General features: G+C 40.8%; 1 protein-coding gene across 7 annotated transcripts in view; it reads left to right on the forward strand.

The window, feature by feature from the left end:
- The window catches only part of LOC101938809 (ATP-binding cassette sub-family C member 12), a 101,467-nt gene that overhangs the window by 63,248 nt on the left and 19,710 nt on the right, over positions 1-18,509 (forward strand). For 6 of the 7 annotated variants that reach the window (XR_010592562.1, XM_005289954.5, XM_065567100.1 and 3 more), the window contains 6 exons: positions 10,315-10,449; positions 10,553-10,655; positions 10,736-10,807; positions 12,970-13,059; positions 14,423-14,526; positions 17,814-18,020. Coding sequence is in view for 6 of the 7 variants with exons in the window: in XM_005289954.5 (XP_005290011.3) it covers positions 10,315-10,449; positions 10,553-10,655; positions 10,736-10,807; positions 12,970-13,059; positions 14,423-14,526; positions 17,814-18,020 (711 nt within the window). In the remaining variant the exon portion in view is untranslated. The remainder of the gene's footprint in view (positions 1-10,314; positions 10,450-10,552; positions 10,656-10,735; positions 10,808-12,969; positions 13,060-14,422; positions 14,527-17,813; positions 18,021-18,509) is intronic. The other variant, XM_024104125.3, reaches the window with a different exon arrangement.

The following is an 18,509-nucleotide window of genomic DNA, read 5'->3' on the forward strand; positions in this document are numbered from 1 at the left end:
CCATAGGACATTTTGGGGGAGGAGGATGTAGAACTAGGCGATGATGGCAACAGGTTCAGGATAGGCTGCAGAGGGACTCTAGCATCCAGCTGCCTTTCCTGAACTGCAACCAGATGCCTCCGATACCCACTACCCCTAATTTTTTGTCCAGATTAAACATAAAAAATAATAGCATGTAAACCCCTACAGTTTGATTGGAAATGTGTACTCAACAGAGGTGCCTTCCCTGGCATCATGTTCTGCTGGCAACTGGCCCTTTGAAGGGATGGGCTCCAGGGTTAAAAACAGTTCTTGGCTGTTGGGGAGAATGGATACTCTGCCTGCCTGCCTCACATTCTCCTCCTCCTCCTCTTCCTTGTAACAATGTCCTCCTCGTTGTTGCTCGACGTCATCCAGTGCTTCTGGGAGGTATTCATGGAGCGTTTTGGGGTAGTGATGGGGTTGCCGCTGAGAATCACATGCAGCTCCTCATAAAAGCAGCATGTCTGTGGGGCAGAACCAGAATGACTGTTCGCCTCCCTTGTCTTCTGGTACACTTGCCGAAGCTCTTTTATTTTCATACCGCACTGCTGCATGTCCCTGGTGTAGCCCTTTTCCCCCATGCCCTGTGCAATGTTGGCATAGATGTCAGCATTTCTTTTGCTGTATCGGAGCTCTGCCTGCACAGACTCTTCTCCCCACACAACAATAACCTCCATCACCTCCTGTGTACTCCATGCTGGAGCATGTTTGCAGCTGTGAGTCTCCACGATCAGCTGTGCTGGCGAGCTCGCCACGCTGATCAAACAGGAAATGAAAATTCAAAAGTTCCCGGGCCTTTAACAGGGGAGTAGCCGTTTCCCATGTATCTGGTTGACGTGCAGTTGAAAGTGCTCTCCAGAGTGGTCACAGTGGAGCACTGTGGGATACCTCCTGGACAGGATGGATTTGATTTAAATCAGATTGATTTAAATCACTAGTCAAGAAGACTCGATTTAATCATGGATTTCTACATAAAAGTGCATTTTTGTTGGTTCTTATAACCTTAATACATATTCTTCACAACTCAGAGATAGATGTAGGTTTCATTTTTAGAAGGTACGCACTATACATTTTTAAAGTGATTTATTTTGAAAACTTTTCAGATTAATTTTACAGCTATATCAGAAAATTTTAATTTACCAAAGGTAATTGAAGCAGATATTTATGAAGTCATTGGGAGGTGAACTATCTCCAATTCAACAGATTAATGATTAATATTTGGAGGATTTTCTTGCCATGCTGTATTAGGAGGAGAATATCACCAGACAGATATTTAAATTGTTTTATTTAACTAAAACAGCAATGTTATGTATTCTGGATTTTTTTCTTCAACAGCAAACATATAATATTTTAACAAAACAAGCATATTAATTTTTGAATTTAGTTAAACATTCACATTTTTTAAAATCAGGTTTGTTTTTGTTAAAATTGTTTTTAACGAAAATAATTAAATGAAATATTTAAAAAACAAAAACAAAAATTAACTATGTCAGCCAGGTCAACATGAGAAACTTAAAATATTGGTTTCTGCAGTTAATTCAGTCGTCTTCACCTTCATTTTCCTGTTTGTTCATAATCTGGAAAAGAAAAAACAAGCTTTCCTGCTTTTTCAGGTCCCAAACAATTTCTCAATTTGGAATGAATTAGTCCAAAGGAAGAAAATATTCTTTCTACACCGGCACAAGAAGCTACTGCTGTTAAAAGTTAGATTATCACTTCAACAGTCTCTGAATCCAAGTGATTAAGTGACTTCCATCAGTTCACTGGTGTGACTTTCTTTAAAACATCATCAGCAAACATATATTTCTTGAATGGTTCACCCTTAGCTCTGAAGTTTATTATAGTTGGCATTATGGAGGAACTATTCCTGGATGTCCTTGTCATAGCCAACTCCTCTTCTTCAGCAGCTAAGGTTTGACCCTGGTACCAAATATTGAAAATATCTGCAAGAAGATGAGCTCGAGATAGTGCTTGTCCCATTCATTTTTTTAATGCTTGTAATTTAACTTTGTCTTTGCATATTTCTCTTTTTAAGATCTCACTCACTTTCTTCCAAATTTCAACAGCGTCAGCAATAAAACAGCTATTTCCCTGCATTTTGTTCAAGACTACAGAAATAGACTTCAGGATACTCAGCATATGTTCAACATTTCTCTTAAGCCCAATGTTGAGAACGTTGGCTAAGACAGTGCCATCTATTTTTTCACGATTTTGTTCACAAACTGTCATCAGATTAGGTCAGTTCTTGATATAGTGCTCAAAATAGTCCACTACTGAGTTCCATCGCACGTCTTGTGGGAGAGTTAGCTTGGTTCCTCCCACTTTTTTCAGAGCAGCTGCTGCAAAGTGGTTGTTATGGAAGTATTTTGCAATTTCAACAACATTAGCCTTTATTCATGGAACACTGAAGTCTTTGTCTAGGAGGTGCATCAAATGAGCATTGCAACCTTATGTTATTAGCTTTGGACTCTCTTCACGATCTTCTAAATTTCTTCTCATCTTGGATACATTTGCAGCATTGTCTGTGACCAAGCTGCGTACTAGACACTTTAATTTTCTTTCACAGTTTGTTATAGCTTTTACTGCTACTTCTTGTAAGTATTCTGCTGTGTGTGCCTTTTCTGATGTATCAATTGTTTCTGTAAGGAAGACATTCCCTTCTTCTGTTGTCAGACAAGCACATACAACAGGATCATTGTGGACCTTGCTCCACCCATCAGGACTCAGGTTGACAATTTCACCCTCTAGACCTTTTGCACACTGCTCAATTTCTCTTTCATACACTTTATTCAGCAATTTGCCTGCGACATCTGCTCTGTTGGGTGGACTGTATCCTGGTCTTAATGACTGAACCATGTTAATGAAGTGTGGGTTCTCAATCATACAGAAAGGCGAGTTTGTTGCATAAACAAACTGGGCAATTTTTTCATCAATTACCTCTTTTTGTAATCTGCTGGTTCTTATCACAAATTTATCTATGGTTGTTTCTGGATGATGGAGATGTTCGTTCTTTTTGCTACAGGTGATATACTGTGGCTATGTGACATACATGATGTGACTAAAACACTAACACTGGCAGATAACTCTGAAACTATAGACAATGATGGTGATCTTGAAGGTGGATAGTTTTCAGAATCCTGTATGTTGAGGATGGATTCTCCTAAACAAAATAAGTCAATGCAGTTATTTAATTATGATTATCATACTGCTCATTTAGTTTTACTCATTGCATTCACTGACACTCAGTACTACTTTAAAGGTTAAATTGTAAAAGGAAGATCTGCCTATTTCAGCTATTTATTTTTTATCACAACTGCATCTAAAATTATAGTACCATAGAGTAACAACTATATTTTTTGCTCAGTGTTAAGAAAGAAGTATGAAATAAAAAAAGTTTACCAACCTGAAGATCCTGCATGTTCAGACATGTTCCTTTCATCATCTTCAACGCAGCTTACTCCTGAGAAGGAACACTTCTCATGATGTTGTTTCATTCGGGCTATCAGGCCTTGCATTTCTTTGTTGTACTGTTTGCATTTTGCATGCATGCCTGTCTTACCCAGAGCTAGAGGAACTTCATTAAAATATTCCCAAACTGGGACTCTTTTGCGGCCTGATGCCATTGTAGGTTTTCCCTTCTAGTGAGAGAATGGTATGGTAGAGCTCAAATCAATGAAGGCTACCCTCAGAAAGACCTCAAGACTTCTGGAATATGCTGCTCAAACAGTTTCACTTTTGTTTCTACTGCCCGTCCCTCCCTTCTCACATCTCCAGATTTCTTCTCCTTGTCCAGATCTATTCTGTCCCCAACAATCTTCTATTCATTGAACTTTTTGAAACTTTGCACTTTTAGAGAGAGGTAAGGGATTGACTCTGTGTACACAAATTTGCAGAGAGACAATAGGGTTGAGGTCTGTTATTTCTCACCTCTACTTATTCATTTATTTATTTAAAAACATTTTTGCTGTTAACAAGCGTGTTATCTCTGGAGACACAAATCCACAGTTTGAGAACTGCAAAACTAAGCATCTCTGATGGTATCTTCTAGACTGAGCACTGAGTCCCATTGGGTAGATAGAAAGATTAACGTAAATAATCTATACAGAAGCCCCTGGAACCCCATAAGATTGGGTCTCTAATCCATGAACCATTGGAATTCATTTACAAAACTTTTCTTAAACATTCCATGAATATATTGTATCATACTATAAAATTAGAATTTATCATTCCTATTTCATGATGAGATACCATTGAGCTATAATGTATCTGTCTTTAGATAGGTTTCTTCCTCAAAAAGCATTTTATCCAAAAAATCCGATTTAAATTTAAAAAAATCCTATTTTTTTTATTTTTTTGAAAATATCATTGATTTTTATCCACCCTGCTCCTGGGGGCCAATTCATTCGAATTACACAATGTAGTGTCTGCACTATCCCTATGTCAACACATGGGTCTCGAATCAAGTGCTATGCCTCTCGTGGAGGTGGAGTACAGAAGTTGACTTTACAGACCACTTAGATCAGTGGAAGGGACTCAGTAGCATAGACACACACATTATTAGATCGACATAAGGAGGCTTATGTTGACCTAAGTTTGTAGTGTAGTCCAGGCCAGAGTCTCTGCTCCCGGGAGGAGAGTGCTGATTGCAAAGCTAATTCCTTTCACAGCTTCAGTCACTCTGGCTCTACGACCCAGGCTGCTTCCCTGGAGTCCTTTCAGACCCTGCTTCAAAGCCTTCCACAGGAACCCAACTTGCTCCCTGTGATTACCCCCCCAACTGAGCTTTCTTAGTCCTTTTAAGAGGCCCAGCTGTTTCATGCTATCACTTGACCCCAATTAATCTAGCTCCCTCAGGCTGGGAAGCAGCTAATTAATTACACCGCAGATGAGCTGACTGAACAGGGCTAAGGTGACCATACATCCCATTTTGGCCGGGGCAGTCCCTTTTTTAAGCCCTGTTCTGGCTGTTCCAACTTTTTTTGGAAAAACTGTACATTTATTGCATTTGCTCTTGCCAACTGAGGAATGCGTGGGGGGGAGGGGATGAGTGGCAATGCCAGCCCTGCACGAGAGGGAGGGCTTGGGAGAGAGGCTCTGTGTGGGCAGGTGTCAGGGGGCCTTGGGCTAGCCCCGCATGCAGTGGGTAGAGGGAGGCCTCAGGCCAAGTGGGGTAGAGGGGGGCACTGGCAGCAGGGGGGCTCGGGCAGAGGGCACGGGAGTTCAAGCCAGCTCTGCGTGTAGGCAGACGGCAGTGGGGCTCGGGCCAGCCCCACACATGGGAGAGAAAGGGAGGCCTCAGGCCGGCCCCATCAGCAGCAGGCAGGTAGGGGTGGGGCGCGGGGGTGGGTTTCAGGTTGGCCTAGTGTCCTGTTTTCCCTTTGGGAAAATATGTTCATCCTAAACAGGGCTGACTACCCGCAGGCCTTTTGGCCCTTAAGGGGCAGGCCACCCTGCTAGAGCCATGCACCCAAGCATACCCAATAACCTGGTGGTTAGGGCATCCTCCTAGGATGTGGGCAACACAGGTGCAAGTCCCTGCTCTGTCTGATTCAGGCCAGAGACTTGAACCTGGATCTCCCATGTCCCCACTGAGAGCCCTTGCTAGTGGGTGTTCTGGGAACAGGCACAAAACTTCAAAAACTCTTGGGTTTGTCCCAACGCAGAAAAGAATAAGCATTTGAAATCTTAAATTGTTTTTTGCTGGGCAGGAAAAACTTTCCCCTCCCAGCTCTACCTCCAGGCTTACTAGACATACAGTACAAAGCCTTGTGTTTGAGCAGACATCTCTCTGCAGTCTAAAGCACTGTGCTTCAAGCCCCTCCTCCTTCCATTAACGAAGTAGGGAAATGTCTCCCTTTTGAAAGTCATAATTTTCAATACATCTTAATTAAAGCACAGATGTCTTTGTTCAGCATTAGAGCCTTTATACTGGAATGCATTTCTCATAGCTTCCTAATGGCAAATATGTCTCAGGAGTTGCTTTTTTGTTTGATCTAATACACCCATTTCATTTTTCACTTTTGTTGTTGTTGTTGTTGCTAGTAATATAAAAGCAATGTACCAGCAGGTGGCACAGAAGCAACATTTTACACTGCCTTGAAGCAAAAGCTGGAGGAGAATGTCCTACACTAATGGAAGACATTAGCATTGCATGTAGTAAATGCCAAAATCTAAATTAATGCAACTTTAAGGTTGGTTTGATAAAAGAAAAGAAAAAGTCAGGAAATGCAAAATGTGAGGTTCCTACAGCAATGTTAGCTTGGCCACTCTGCCCAATCTGTATATTTGTGTTTAACATTTAACAACATAAATAGAAATGTAGAAAAACAAGAGGAGAAAAACCTACATATGTATACCTTAGCTGATTTGACATTGCTGTAGAAGCCTTTGCTTTGCTTGATTTTTTAAAAACTTTCTATTTTAGCAGGCATCCTTCATAATACATTAATATAGCTGGCCTCATTTATAGAATCATAGAAGATTAGGGTTAGAAGAGACCTCAGGAGGTCATCCAGTCCAACCCCCTGCTCAAAGCAGGACCAACACCAACTAAATCATCCCAGCCAGGGCTTTTTTAAGCCGGGCCTTAAAAACCTCTAAGGATGGAGATTCTACCATCTCCCTAGGTAACCCATTCCAGTGCTTCACCACCCTCCTACTGAAATAGTTTTTCCTAATATCCAACCTAGATCTCCCCCACCGCAACTTGAGACCATTGCTCCTTTGTCTGTCATCTGCCACTACTGAGAACAGTCGAGCTCCATCTTCTTTGGAACCCTCCTTCAGGTAGCTGAAGGCTGCTATCAACCCCCCCACCCCTCACTCTTCTCTTCTGCAGACTAAACAAGCCCAGTTCCCTCAGCCTCTCCTCGTAAGTTATGTGCCCCAACCCCCAGATCATTTTCGTTGCCCTCCGCTGGACTCTCTCCAATTTGTCCACATCTTTTCTGTAGTGGGGACCCCAAAACTGGATGCAGTACTCCAGATGTGGCCTCACCGGTGCCGAATAGAGGGGAATAATCACTTCCCTCGATCTTCTGGCAATGCTCCTACTAATGCAGCCCAATATGCCGTTAGCCTTCTTGGCAACAAGGGCACACTGCTGACTCACATCCAGCTTCTCATCCACTGTAATCCTCAGGTCCTTTTCTGCAGAACTGCTGCTTAACCAGTCGGTCCCCAGCCTGTAGCGGTGCATAAGATTCTTCCATCCTAAGTGCAGGACTCTGCACTTGTCCTTGTTGAACCTCATCTGATTTCTTTTGGCCCAATCTTCCAATTTGTCTCAGTCACACTGGACCCTATCCCTACCCTCCAGCGTATCTACCTCTCCCCCCAGCTTAGTGTCATCTGCAAACTTGCTGAGGGTGCAGTCCATCCCATCATCCAGATAATTAATAAAGATGTTGAACAAAACCGGCCCCAGGACCGACCCCTAGGGCACTCCGCATGATACCGGCTGCCAACTAGACATCGAGCCATTGATCACCACCCGTTGAGCCCGACAATCCAGCCATCTTTCTATCCACCTTACAGTCCATTCATCCAATTCATACTTTGCCTTTTTCCAATCGTCCGTGACCTCCCCCGCTTGCCACAAGTTTTCAAAGATAATGGCCAATGGCTCTGCAATCACATCAGCCAATTCCCTCAGCACCCTTGGATGCATTAGATCTGGACACATGGACTTGTGCCTGTCCAGCTTTTTTAAATAGTCCTTAACCTGTTCTTTCACCACTGAGGGCTGCTCACCTCCTCCCCATACCGTGTTGCCCAGGACAACAGTGTGGGAGCTGACCTTGTCTGTGAAGACCGAGGCAAAAAAAGCATTGAGTGCTTCAGCTTTTTCCACATCATCTGTAACTAGATTGCCTTCCCCATTCATTAAGGGTCCCACACTTTCCCTGACCTTTTTCTTGTTGCTAACATACCTGTAGAAACCCTTCTTGTTACCCTTCAAATCCCTTGCTAGCTGCAACTCCAGTTGTGTTTTGGCCTTCCTGATTACACCCCTGCATGCTCGTGCAATATTTGTATACTCCTTCCTAGTCATCTGTCCAAGTTTCCACTTCTTGTAAGCTTCCTTTTTGTGTTTAAGCTCAACAAAGATTTCACTGTTAAGCCAAGCTGGTCACCTGCCATATTTGCTATTCTTTCTGGACATTGGGATGGTTTGTTCCTACGTCCTCAATAAAGCTTCTTTAAAATACAGTCAGCTTTCCTGGACTTCTTTCCCCCTCATATTAGCCTCCCAGGGGATCCTGTCCATCAGTTCCCTAAGAGAGTCAAAGTCTACTTTTCTGAAGTCCAGGGTCTGTATTTTGCTACTCTCCTTTCTTCCTTTTGTGAGGATCCTGAACTCAACCTCTCATGGTCATTGCTGCCCAGGTTGCCACCCACTTCTACTTCCCCTACCAATTCTTCCCTGTTTGTAAGCAGCAGGTCAAGAGGAGAATGGCCCCTGGTTGGTTTCTCCAGTAGTTGCACCAGGAAGTTGTCCCCAACATGCTCCAAAAACTTCCTGGATTGTCTGTGCACTGCTGTATTGCTCTCCCAGCAGACGTCAGGGTGATTGAAGTCCCCATTAGAACTAGAGCCTGTGTTTTTATCTTCCTAAATTATTTCCTAAAGAAAAAAACTCTGTGGTGATGGTGCAAATGCACCAGTGCATACTTCCAGGAGACAGTGATATGAGTGCGCTTCAAGAACTGAACTCATACGTTGCACTTATTTGGAGCTGAGAAAAACTGCACTACTGCCTCCTTGAAATCAACTGGGGCTGGCTGGGGCAAGGACTTGCTTATACAATCTGGAATGCTCTCAAAGAGGGAAGTGGGGGGAGATTGTGCGCCAAAAAATTCTACATGGCTGTTCTGGTGCCACAGTAGCCTCTGTTGGGTGAAAGGCAGAACTGCAGCACTTCTTAGGCAGAATGTATTTTCTGCAGGAAAAGAAATTCTGCGTTGAACATCAATTCTGCGCGTACATAGTGGTGCAGAATTCTCCCAGGAGTAATAGTCACCTACTTCAAATTTCTCAGGTTCTTTAGGTCCCAGTACATTCTGGGACACAAAACTCCAGAGCCCAGATCTGAACTGAATGTATAATGTAATGATCACATATTGACATGTCTTTTGGGGAGAGAGTAAGGGGCCTGCCAACTTGGCAAGAAGTACAGTTTGACAGAAAAGGCTGAGGAAAGGTGATTGTTGAAGTTAATTTTCTAAGAGACTCATGGGGCAAAACTAATCCTCAGCACCCAAGGAAGGGAAGAAGAATACTCTCATCAAGGCAATGAAATTACTGTGCAGCCAGCGCCACTCCATGAAGCCAGTAGGGTGAAGAGAACTTGCAGAGGCATGGTGCATCCCTCTGCAGTTTGAACATCCCCCCATGCCTCTAGTGCAGCAGCCACACCAGTTTTGCTGCTGTACCTGTACCAGTGAAGGCAGGATTTGCCCTTTATGTGCAGAACTGTGACACTAATAACTTGGGGAGATTTGGTTCAGCTTTGTCAGAGACAGAATAAATAGAAATCCAATTAGTAAATTAAGTGCATCAGACCTGCCCTGGCCCCTGCTCTGCACTGCCATTCAGTTGGCCTAAAGAGGTTGGAAAGAAAACATAAGCAGTCAGCTTGGAAACCCTCTGCCAAGGAGAAATTCTTGGGTGGAGTACAGCCACCATAGCCAGTTGTTATGCTATCTCTCTTCAGGAACTTACAGAGGGGACATGTTGAGGTCATGCCAAGAAGGGTGTGTGACCAGAGTGCCACTGTGCTCTGACAATCTCCAATTGATATATCAGATCCTTGGAATCATAGCCAGCCCTTAGGCTCCAGGGCTAACTACACAGGGTCCAGCACAGAACCAGCCCCAGGGTTATAGAAAGTGCCCTTTTCACAGTTCTTCCTCTCAGTGGCCCTCACCATTTATAAACACAGCTAAGGAATGAATCCATTATGTTGGCTAAATTAAAGGGAAGAGCATCAATTTCAGTGGAGCCCAAACAAGCTATTTTTGTAATTTAGGCTGAATTTTTGAAACAAAATTGATCGTATTGGAAAGCAATTTTAAAATAATTCCTTTACACAATTAATTGTGGAGTACAGACAGAGGCATAGACACCTGCATGAATGTAGTAAATGAACATAGAATTGCTGATGTTTTCCCAACTGTGAAATGAAACCTGTTAATTACCATCATTCACTTTGAAGACACTACGCGCATGCATTTATTTCCAATGCAGTTACAATATTTATGGAATTAATGGTCCATTCTTAAAAATCTGTAGTATTTAGAATTCTGTGATGAAGTCATTTTATTAGAAGATGGAGAAATATATGAAAGGGGAACTCACAAAGATTTAATGAAAGAAAAAGGACGCTATGCTCAGCTAATTCAAAACCTCTATATGGAGCAAGCAAAGGTAACAGTTAGCCCTTACTCTTAAACATATTCTGCTTTTACATGCCTTAGAATATTGAAAATAGGGTTTCAGATCTCACAAGTAAATTTTTCTTATTTTACAGGACCCAGAAATTATTTTGACTGGATCAATGAAAGAACCAACGAGCAAAACTCAGGATAAGAGTGATTCCTCAGGAAGTTCTTATGGAGGAGTTGAAATTCCTGGTAATGTATTTTAGGACAATAATCAGAATTGCCTATTCTCTGTTGTTTAAAAAAGACTAACTGTTCTTTCATACACATAGCTTTTGTTATGTCTGATGAAGAAATCATCATAAAGGAACCTGAAAGAGGCCCACAAAGGGGAAATAACACAGGTATGCTACAAAGATTCATTTGTGCATCTTTCCAAATTGTTGGTTTTAAAAAAATAAATTTAATTGTATATTAATATGGATTTCTGATTTGAAAGAGATTGCTGCATTCAAAATGTGCTGTGTCCATCAACTAGTTTCTGTTCCTCAGATCCTCTTGCCTGCGTTGATTAGGTGCTCTTTTAGGGATGACATTGTCTTTTTGCTCTGTTTGTACAGCACAATGGGATGTTGGTGCATTACTGCAAAACAAATAATTATTCTAAAATAATAATAATAAAATTGCCTTTCCTGACCTGATGGGCAGAGAGGCAGTTCAATCATCATTGCCGCCACACTTCTTGGAACAGTTTTAGATTAATTTAATATTTTGAAAAATGCCACACTGAGAATACTGTAAGCTGATGTCTTCCCTTTAGAACAACCAGGGCCGGCTCCAGACACCAGCGCAGCAAGCAGGTGCTTGGGGTGGCCAACGGAACGGGGTGGCACGTCCGGCTCCTCGGCGGCAATTCGGCGGTGGGTCCCTCTGTCCCTCTCGGAGGGAAGGAACTCCTGCCGAATTGCCACCGAAGGATGAAGCGGCGGTGGTAGAGCTCCCGCCGAAGTGCTGCCAATTGCAGCTTTTTTTTTTCCGCCACTTGGGGCGGCAAAAACGCTGGAGCTGGCCCTGGGAACAAGCATAACACAGACACTTGCAGTGCAAGCATCCCCACATTTGCTCTGCCACTGTGCCTCCACTCTATTGTAGACCAACTGAGGCATTGCTGGAGAGGTAGTAAGTCTGAGTGGGGGGTTTTCTAATGAGACTCCCAGTAAGAGAGTCCTACCTCCACCTTCCATGTTGGTGGGGTGAAGCAACCTGAGAGACGTTTTTTCAACTTGGTTGGAGGAATAGGAGCAACTTTGAAATTTATTAAATGTAACTTGTGGAAGAGTGGGGTTGTAGCTAAAAAAGTGCAGGGAGGAGAGAGAGAAGATAAGACACAGCCCATTTTGTTATCTGTCCTGAAAGATGAAAACTTTTAAGCACTGACACTGTTCCTTCATTTGCATAGCTGACACTGTCACTTATAAGAACATCTCTCACAAATATGAAGAAGTTAAAATTACCTTGGCTAAATTGCCAGCCAGATCCTTCAGTAGAACCAAATGTCACAGTATTAATGCTGAACAGAAGTTTCTCATTTGAATCGCCCAAAGTGGCTGGAACTGTTATTTCAACTGCTCTTAAAATCCTTTCAAGGAAACAAAATGGGGTTAGGACAAACAAAAGACACTTTCAAGCTAAATCAAAGTTACAGGGATGTTATAAAGGAGTGCTTCTCAAAGTCAGGCCTCTGCTTGTTCAGGGAAAGCCCCTGGTGGTTGGGGCCGGTTTGTTTATCTGCCGCGTCCGCAGGTTTGGCCAATCGCGGCTCCCACTGGCCGTGGTTTGCTGCTCTAGGCCAATGGGGGCTGCGGGAAGTGGCGCGGGTCGAGGGATGTGCTGGCCGCCCTTTCCGCAGCCCCCATTGGCCTGGAGCGGCAAACCACGTCCAGTGGGAGCCGTGATCAGCCGAACCTGCGGACGCGGCAGGTAAACAAACCGGCCCAGACTGCCAGGGGCTTTCCCTCCACAAGCGGCAGACCAGCTTTGAGAAGCACTGTTGTAAAGGACTAATCTAGACAGCAAATTACTTTTTAGCTAAAAAACCTCTCCCTTCACATCAAATTCTATACATTAGCAGTGTAGTGATATACACAGTTTTATAACTGTCTTAGGTGGAGCAGAAAAAATTGGTTTCTTATTCTGCTTTAGCATGCATATTGCTCTGTCAAGGATGAGGAAGAAGAACAGGAATGTCAATAGAGTTTTGCATTCAAACCTATGTGCTATCGATCATTTTTAGCAAATCCATATCATTTACATTTTAATTCTCATCATGATTTTCTAGTCATTCAAAAACCATTATAAAACTGGAGGGAGCATTTACCATATGGCAGCATCCAGAGGCAGTGGGGATTCTTTAAAAGAAGGAATACATTTCACTGAGTTTCTTATGAAGCTACAAATATGTATTTTAGCATATAGAGTCTTTTATTTTGGTTTAACACGCCCAGGATTCCTTGATATTGGGTCAAAATTTTGTTACACGAATGTATGCTTTTTGTTTGTGTGGTAGCTCCTGTAAACCAACTTGTTAGAAAAGAGGAAAAACAAGAAGGCTCAGTGACATGGAAAACCTATCACGCGTATATTAAGGCATCTGGAGGTACATTCTGCAAAAATGTCTTTATACTGAATTTTTTCCTTTGATATTTCCATTTTTAAAGCTAGGATTCCTTTCCAATGTTTTTCCCTAAATCTAAACTCTAATATTCCAGTTTCAGATTGCCTCATTCGTGATCTCTGTTAAAGTTTCCTGCTTTAATCTTATTGAAATTAGACAAACACACAAAACAATGGTTGTATTTCTCAAGAAACAAAGCATTGTAATCTCCTGATATATTTATAACCTAGAATTGCAGATCTCTGGGTTTTATAGAGAAATTGAGTAATTGAGTAATAATTTAAGATATTCTGACATTTATTAGAGAGAAAATGTGAAACGTTCTAGTCAGAGCGGAGCCTGAAAAGCAAAATTTGGATCTAGATTGGGATTTCAAGATTGAAGTTTGGAATAGTTCACATCTGGGTTTTGGTCCAGCTCATTAGATAGAGAAGTCAGCAGTGAAATTCAGGTCTGGATCAGGTTCAGATTTACACACCCCACAGATTTCCAGGGAGTTTGTGAGATTTTGCTTTAAGACAACTTCTAATCCTACAATTATATAGGAAAATTGTGTTTATGTAAATATGTATGCATATTTTTACCCTTAAGATTTTACCTCGCTGACATAAAACATACTGTCTGGGCCTATGGTTAGCCAGGGGCACAATTACTGTGCCTGTAAAAGTGCACACAGAACTATTTGACCACAAATCCCATATATGCATATGCAAACAAGCATTTATGTTCACAGATCACATAGTAACATACATAAATGAGAGTGAGACCCACTTACCAGATTTTAAATATGAATTATTAATCCTTATAACCCCTTTTGGGTTTATATCCAGGGAGCATTGCCCACTATTTCAATGCTGGTTCATTTAGTAAGAATCATGTGGTGTGTGTGTGCAGTGAGTACGCATAGATTTTAATATGTACATCAAGTGTTTTCCCAAGCATTAATTTGCTAAAAGATTCTGAAACCCACACTCATAATCATTAACATTTTGTACAGTCAGACTGCTCACTTGAATAAGAGCTACTTAATATGATCAAGGATTGCAGAATCTGGCCCTTAGCCACCATTCTGGAAAATACCAAAAACAATTAATATCAGTTCCCCTTCTTAGGGCTAATGGGTTAAATACAGAAGCCCCTATTCAGTTTTTACCTTGATCTTTACTTCAGGATTTAACTCCTTGTCCCCACGTTCTTGTAAATGGCAGTTCTGCACCTATAGGAAGAGAAGAATAAATACAGATTAAACAATAAAGTCTTTGCTGAGAACAGGGTACATGAGTATAGTATGTTTAACCATTCTTACACCATCAGTTATTAGTCTAGTCTTTTGTTCCATTTGCAGGTTTCATACTATCTTCCTTTGTTGTACTTCTCTTTATTTTGATGATTGGCTGCTCAACCTTCAGCAATTGGTGGTTAAGTTTCTGGCTAGAACAGGGCTCAGGGGTAAGTGTAACAATTTAATTGTAAATTTCTGCTCCTTAAAAACAGAGTTACACATATATTTGAAGAATTTAATATGAATAATAAAGCTCAACTCCAGCATCTGTAGCATTAAGACAGTTGCTCGACAGCTTCCTTCAAACCCTGCTTCTTATTTGTATGAATATGAAATAATATGAATTATATGAAATTCTTATTTGTCTTAATTTCTTCCCATCTCAATTGCAGTTCCTTTTAAAATGGTTTTCATAAATCCTTTCTCTCTAAACTTCAGAGGGCCACTCTCTCTTCCTCTGAACTTTGTTGAACTTGCTCTTGAAAGTGTCCAGTGTGTCATCATTTACACAATGCTCGTTCAGATTCATATTGCTGAAACTATTTCTCTTTCTCTCTCTCTGAGCAAATAATGGTGTGATTGCTGCTTTAGCTAGCATGGGTAACAACAGTAGTGAAGATGGGGCAGCACAAGCTTCAACATGGGCTAGCAACCCAAGTGTGCACCCAGGGTTCCTGGTGGGCTTCAACTGGGATGGCTAGCCTGCACTGAACCCTGTGCCACCACATCTTCGCTATTGTTACCCAGGCTAGTTCGATTAGAGCTAGTACCAGTATGCCTATTGGCACTACAATCACCCCTTCATTTGCTGTGTGCACGCTCTCTAAGTAAATGGACCATATCACCCCTGCCACTTTCAGCAGCCTCCTGCACATTCCAATGCAACATTGCCCTCCTGGTTTGCAACACTTTCCCTGTACTCAATCCACACTGTCCCTTTAGCCTCACATTTATCTAATCCCCTCCTATCCCACTCATTCCACCTCTACAATTTTGGGCTCCTCCAGAAGTTAATCTTTCTCTGATGCTGTTGTATGTCCTGTATCTAGGATTCTCTGACATCTCTCTCCAACCCACTGACTCACATACTCACCCTAAATTTTACTTCAAAAACTTTTCCTTCCTTTTTGGCATAGAATGAACTCTCTGTAAAGAACTCTGAGATAATGCATATTAAGTATGCCATATAAAAATCAAATTGATTGTATTGAATTATATACTAATTGAGGACATACTAGCTGGGAATTCAAAGCTGTGTATATGACTGATTTATTGCTTCACATTTTTTCACAATGAATATAAATAAATGGACATGAATCATGTACTGATTTGTATTAGTTTGAGTGCTCTATTGTTGTACATGTTTTACTGGAACAAAATCAGACCTAAATTTCCCATTATCATTAGATAAAAATAATTTAGAGCTAAATTGTGCCTTCTCGCCAGCTGAAGGGCACCAGAGGCCCTGGATCATAGAGGTACAATGCCTCCCTGGCAATCCAGTTGCATAGGATTGGGGAGAAGTAATTTGCAACATCCCTTTCTGGGGTCCAGCATCTTGCCCCCTTTGCCAGGCAGCTGACTACCAGAGCTGGCCAGTGCATCATCCCAGTTTCAAAAGACTGTTGGGGAGAAATTTCTTCTTTCTACTTGTCTTTGCAGCTACGTAAGGCTTAGGCAAGTGTAAAAACTTGTCCCTATGTAGCATAAAAGGGGATTAACTAGCTGACAGTGACTCAACTTTAAGTGTTTGGGTTTTTTAATGACAGAAAAACCTAACAATAATGTAAATGAAAACAGCTTTTGTATAAGGTTCCAGTATGCTGTGTTTATAACCCCAAAACTATAATACAATAAATAATAATAATAATAATAATAATACCTAGCTTTTATAGAGCATGTTTCATCAGTAGATCTCAAAATGCTCTACAAAGGAAGTAAGCATCATTAACTTTGTATTCATGCATCAGAACCATGAAGCATAATTTCCAGTAAAAAGGATCAATTTGTTTTCATTCTTCAAGCTAAAGGAAATGCAAAATATGAATATAATTAATGGAGAAAAGTAAAATTGGTTCTTAATAATTTAAGGTGTTATCATTAACAGGTTAAAAATTTGCTTTTTTTAAATAGGGATATCTCTGACAGTGTCCCTGAAAATATAAATAGATATTAATTTTTCCCCTCTTAAATTTACAATATTTAAGATACTTCAAAGGCAAGGAGATAAAAGACTCCTGATATCCACAGTTGTTTTTCATAAACAAGGGTTAGGCTGACAAAATAAGGTAAAGGTAAATTTTTAAAGGTACAGTGGTGTTTTAAACTCTTGACTTTACTTTTCCTTATCTGATATACATTTCCACGGAAAAATAAGAATCATTGTCTTTCTGGTAACAGCTTTGTCAATACTACTTCTATTTCCACAGATGTACATACTGGACTGGAAAAAATAAAGTCAGGGTTATAAACTATTGGCTCTTAACAACATGCCATTACCTTATTTTAAAGAGTTTAAGTAAGAACTCTGACTTCTAGATTTCAGTGGCTGTCTGCCTGCTGAAATATACAAGTATACATTTTAAAACCCAACTACAGCTTTCAGGAGGCAATATTATTACATTTTATATAGCACCATAAATACACATGGTACTTAACAAATCATATTACTAGAGTAACAAGGCTGTGGGACCTAGAAACATCACAGGTGTCACTAAGCTCCACACAATAGTAATTTAAAATTTAATGATAACAACATAGAATGCAGATACTTCTCCAAAAGCACAAGACCCTACCACTTGCACAGAGGAGACTCTCCTTTAACAGTTAGCTATAGGGTCCTATGAAATACAGTTGAGCAGTTCTGATTCCATTTAGTGGAGGTAAGTGACACACACATACATGATAACTAGAAAAGTCCAAAATAATTTAATAGGGATAAAAATAAATTTTTATTCAAATTAGAATGGGAGGATAAGTTGTTAAAAAAATGAGAGATGAGATGTAGGCAAAAGTGGAACTGTCTAATGAAAATGAATTTTATAAAACTTAAAAAAATACAATAAAAAAGAGAAAGCTAGTGAAGGGGTATGTGTAACATAGCCAGAGAACTGTTGTTACAAAAATCTGTAGGATTTCAAACTGGAAAATCTTTTTCTTTGCAAAAAGTAACAATGTTGGGCGAGATTGAGTCATTATGGCTGCATGACATCAGTGGATATGCAGCATTGTGAGGATTTCACTGTGTAAGGGGGGGGGAGATTCAAGTGTGGTCTGAAGGTGACATAATAGCACTATGCCACCCCAGCTCTGACTCAGGCATAGGGAAAGTGGTGTAGATGAGGGTATCCTTACACTTTAACTATCTGATCTTTCTTTATCCCTATCCATTTATCATTTTATCAGTAAAAGCTTTCAAATTTAAATCACTGTATTTTACACATTTGCTTTAAAGACAAACTGCAGCCTCCTGAGTAATGAAACAGAATATCCCATTTGTGACATGGGAAGCATCTCGGATAACCCCAGACTGCACTTTTACCAGTTAGTCTATGGAATAAGCATGGTGACCATGATTGTCCTAAGTATCATCAAAGGGTTTGTTTTCACAAAGACAACGTTAAAGGCGTCTTCAATGTTACATGATGATGTATTTTATAAGGTATGGAAAATACATGGCTTTAACCATTATTATGGGATATTTACCATAATAAGCTTATAAAAGGATGGAGTATGGTTCAGTAGTTACTATTGATGCCTGGGGTCATTGGTTCTGTTGCCAGTTCAGCTGCTGCCTCATTGTGTGACCTTTTGAACATATGAACATTTTGTGCCTGTTTCTCTATTAAATTATAATGTCTGCCTTCTGAACACAGTTGCTGTAAACTTTAAATTAATGTTCACAAAGTGCTTAGAGCTTCTCAGATGAAAGACTCTATGTAAATGCAAACTATTACTTCTTGCAACTTGGACCTAAAATTATTGCTATTGAGGGAAACTGCAACATCACCATGTGACAGCACTGTGCAATTGGATAGAAACACCATACGGATTTTCACCTTCCTCTGAAGCATCAGATATTGGTCTCTGCTGAAAGCATTTTACTAGACAAAAAAGGCAATGGGTAAAATGTTCAAAAGTGCCTAAAAGA

The sequence above is a fragment of the Chrysemys picta genome, chromosome 14 (genome assembly GCF_011386835.1).
Source record: "Chrysemys picta bellii isolate R12L10 chromosome 14, ASM1138683v2, whole genome shotgun sequence".
In the NCBI taxonomy this organism is placed as follows: Eukaryota; Metazoa; Chordata; order Testudines; family Emydidae; genus Chrysemys; species Chrysemys picta.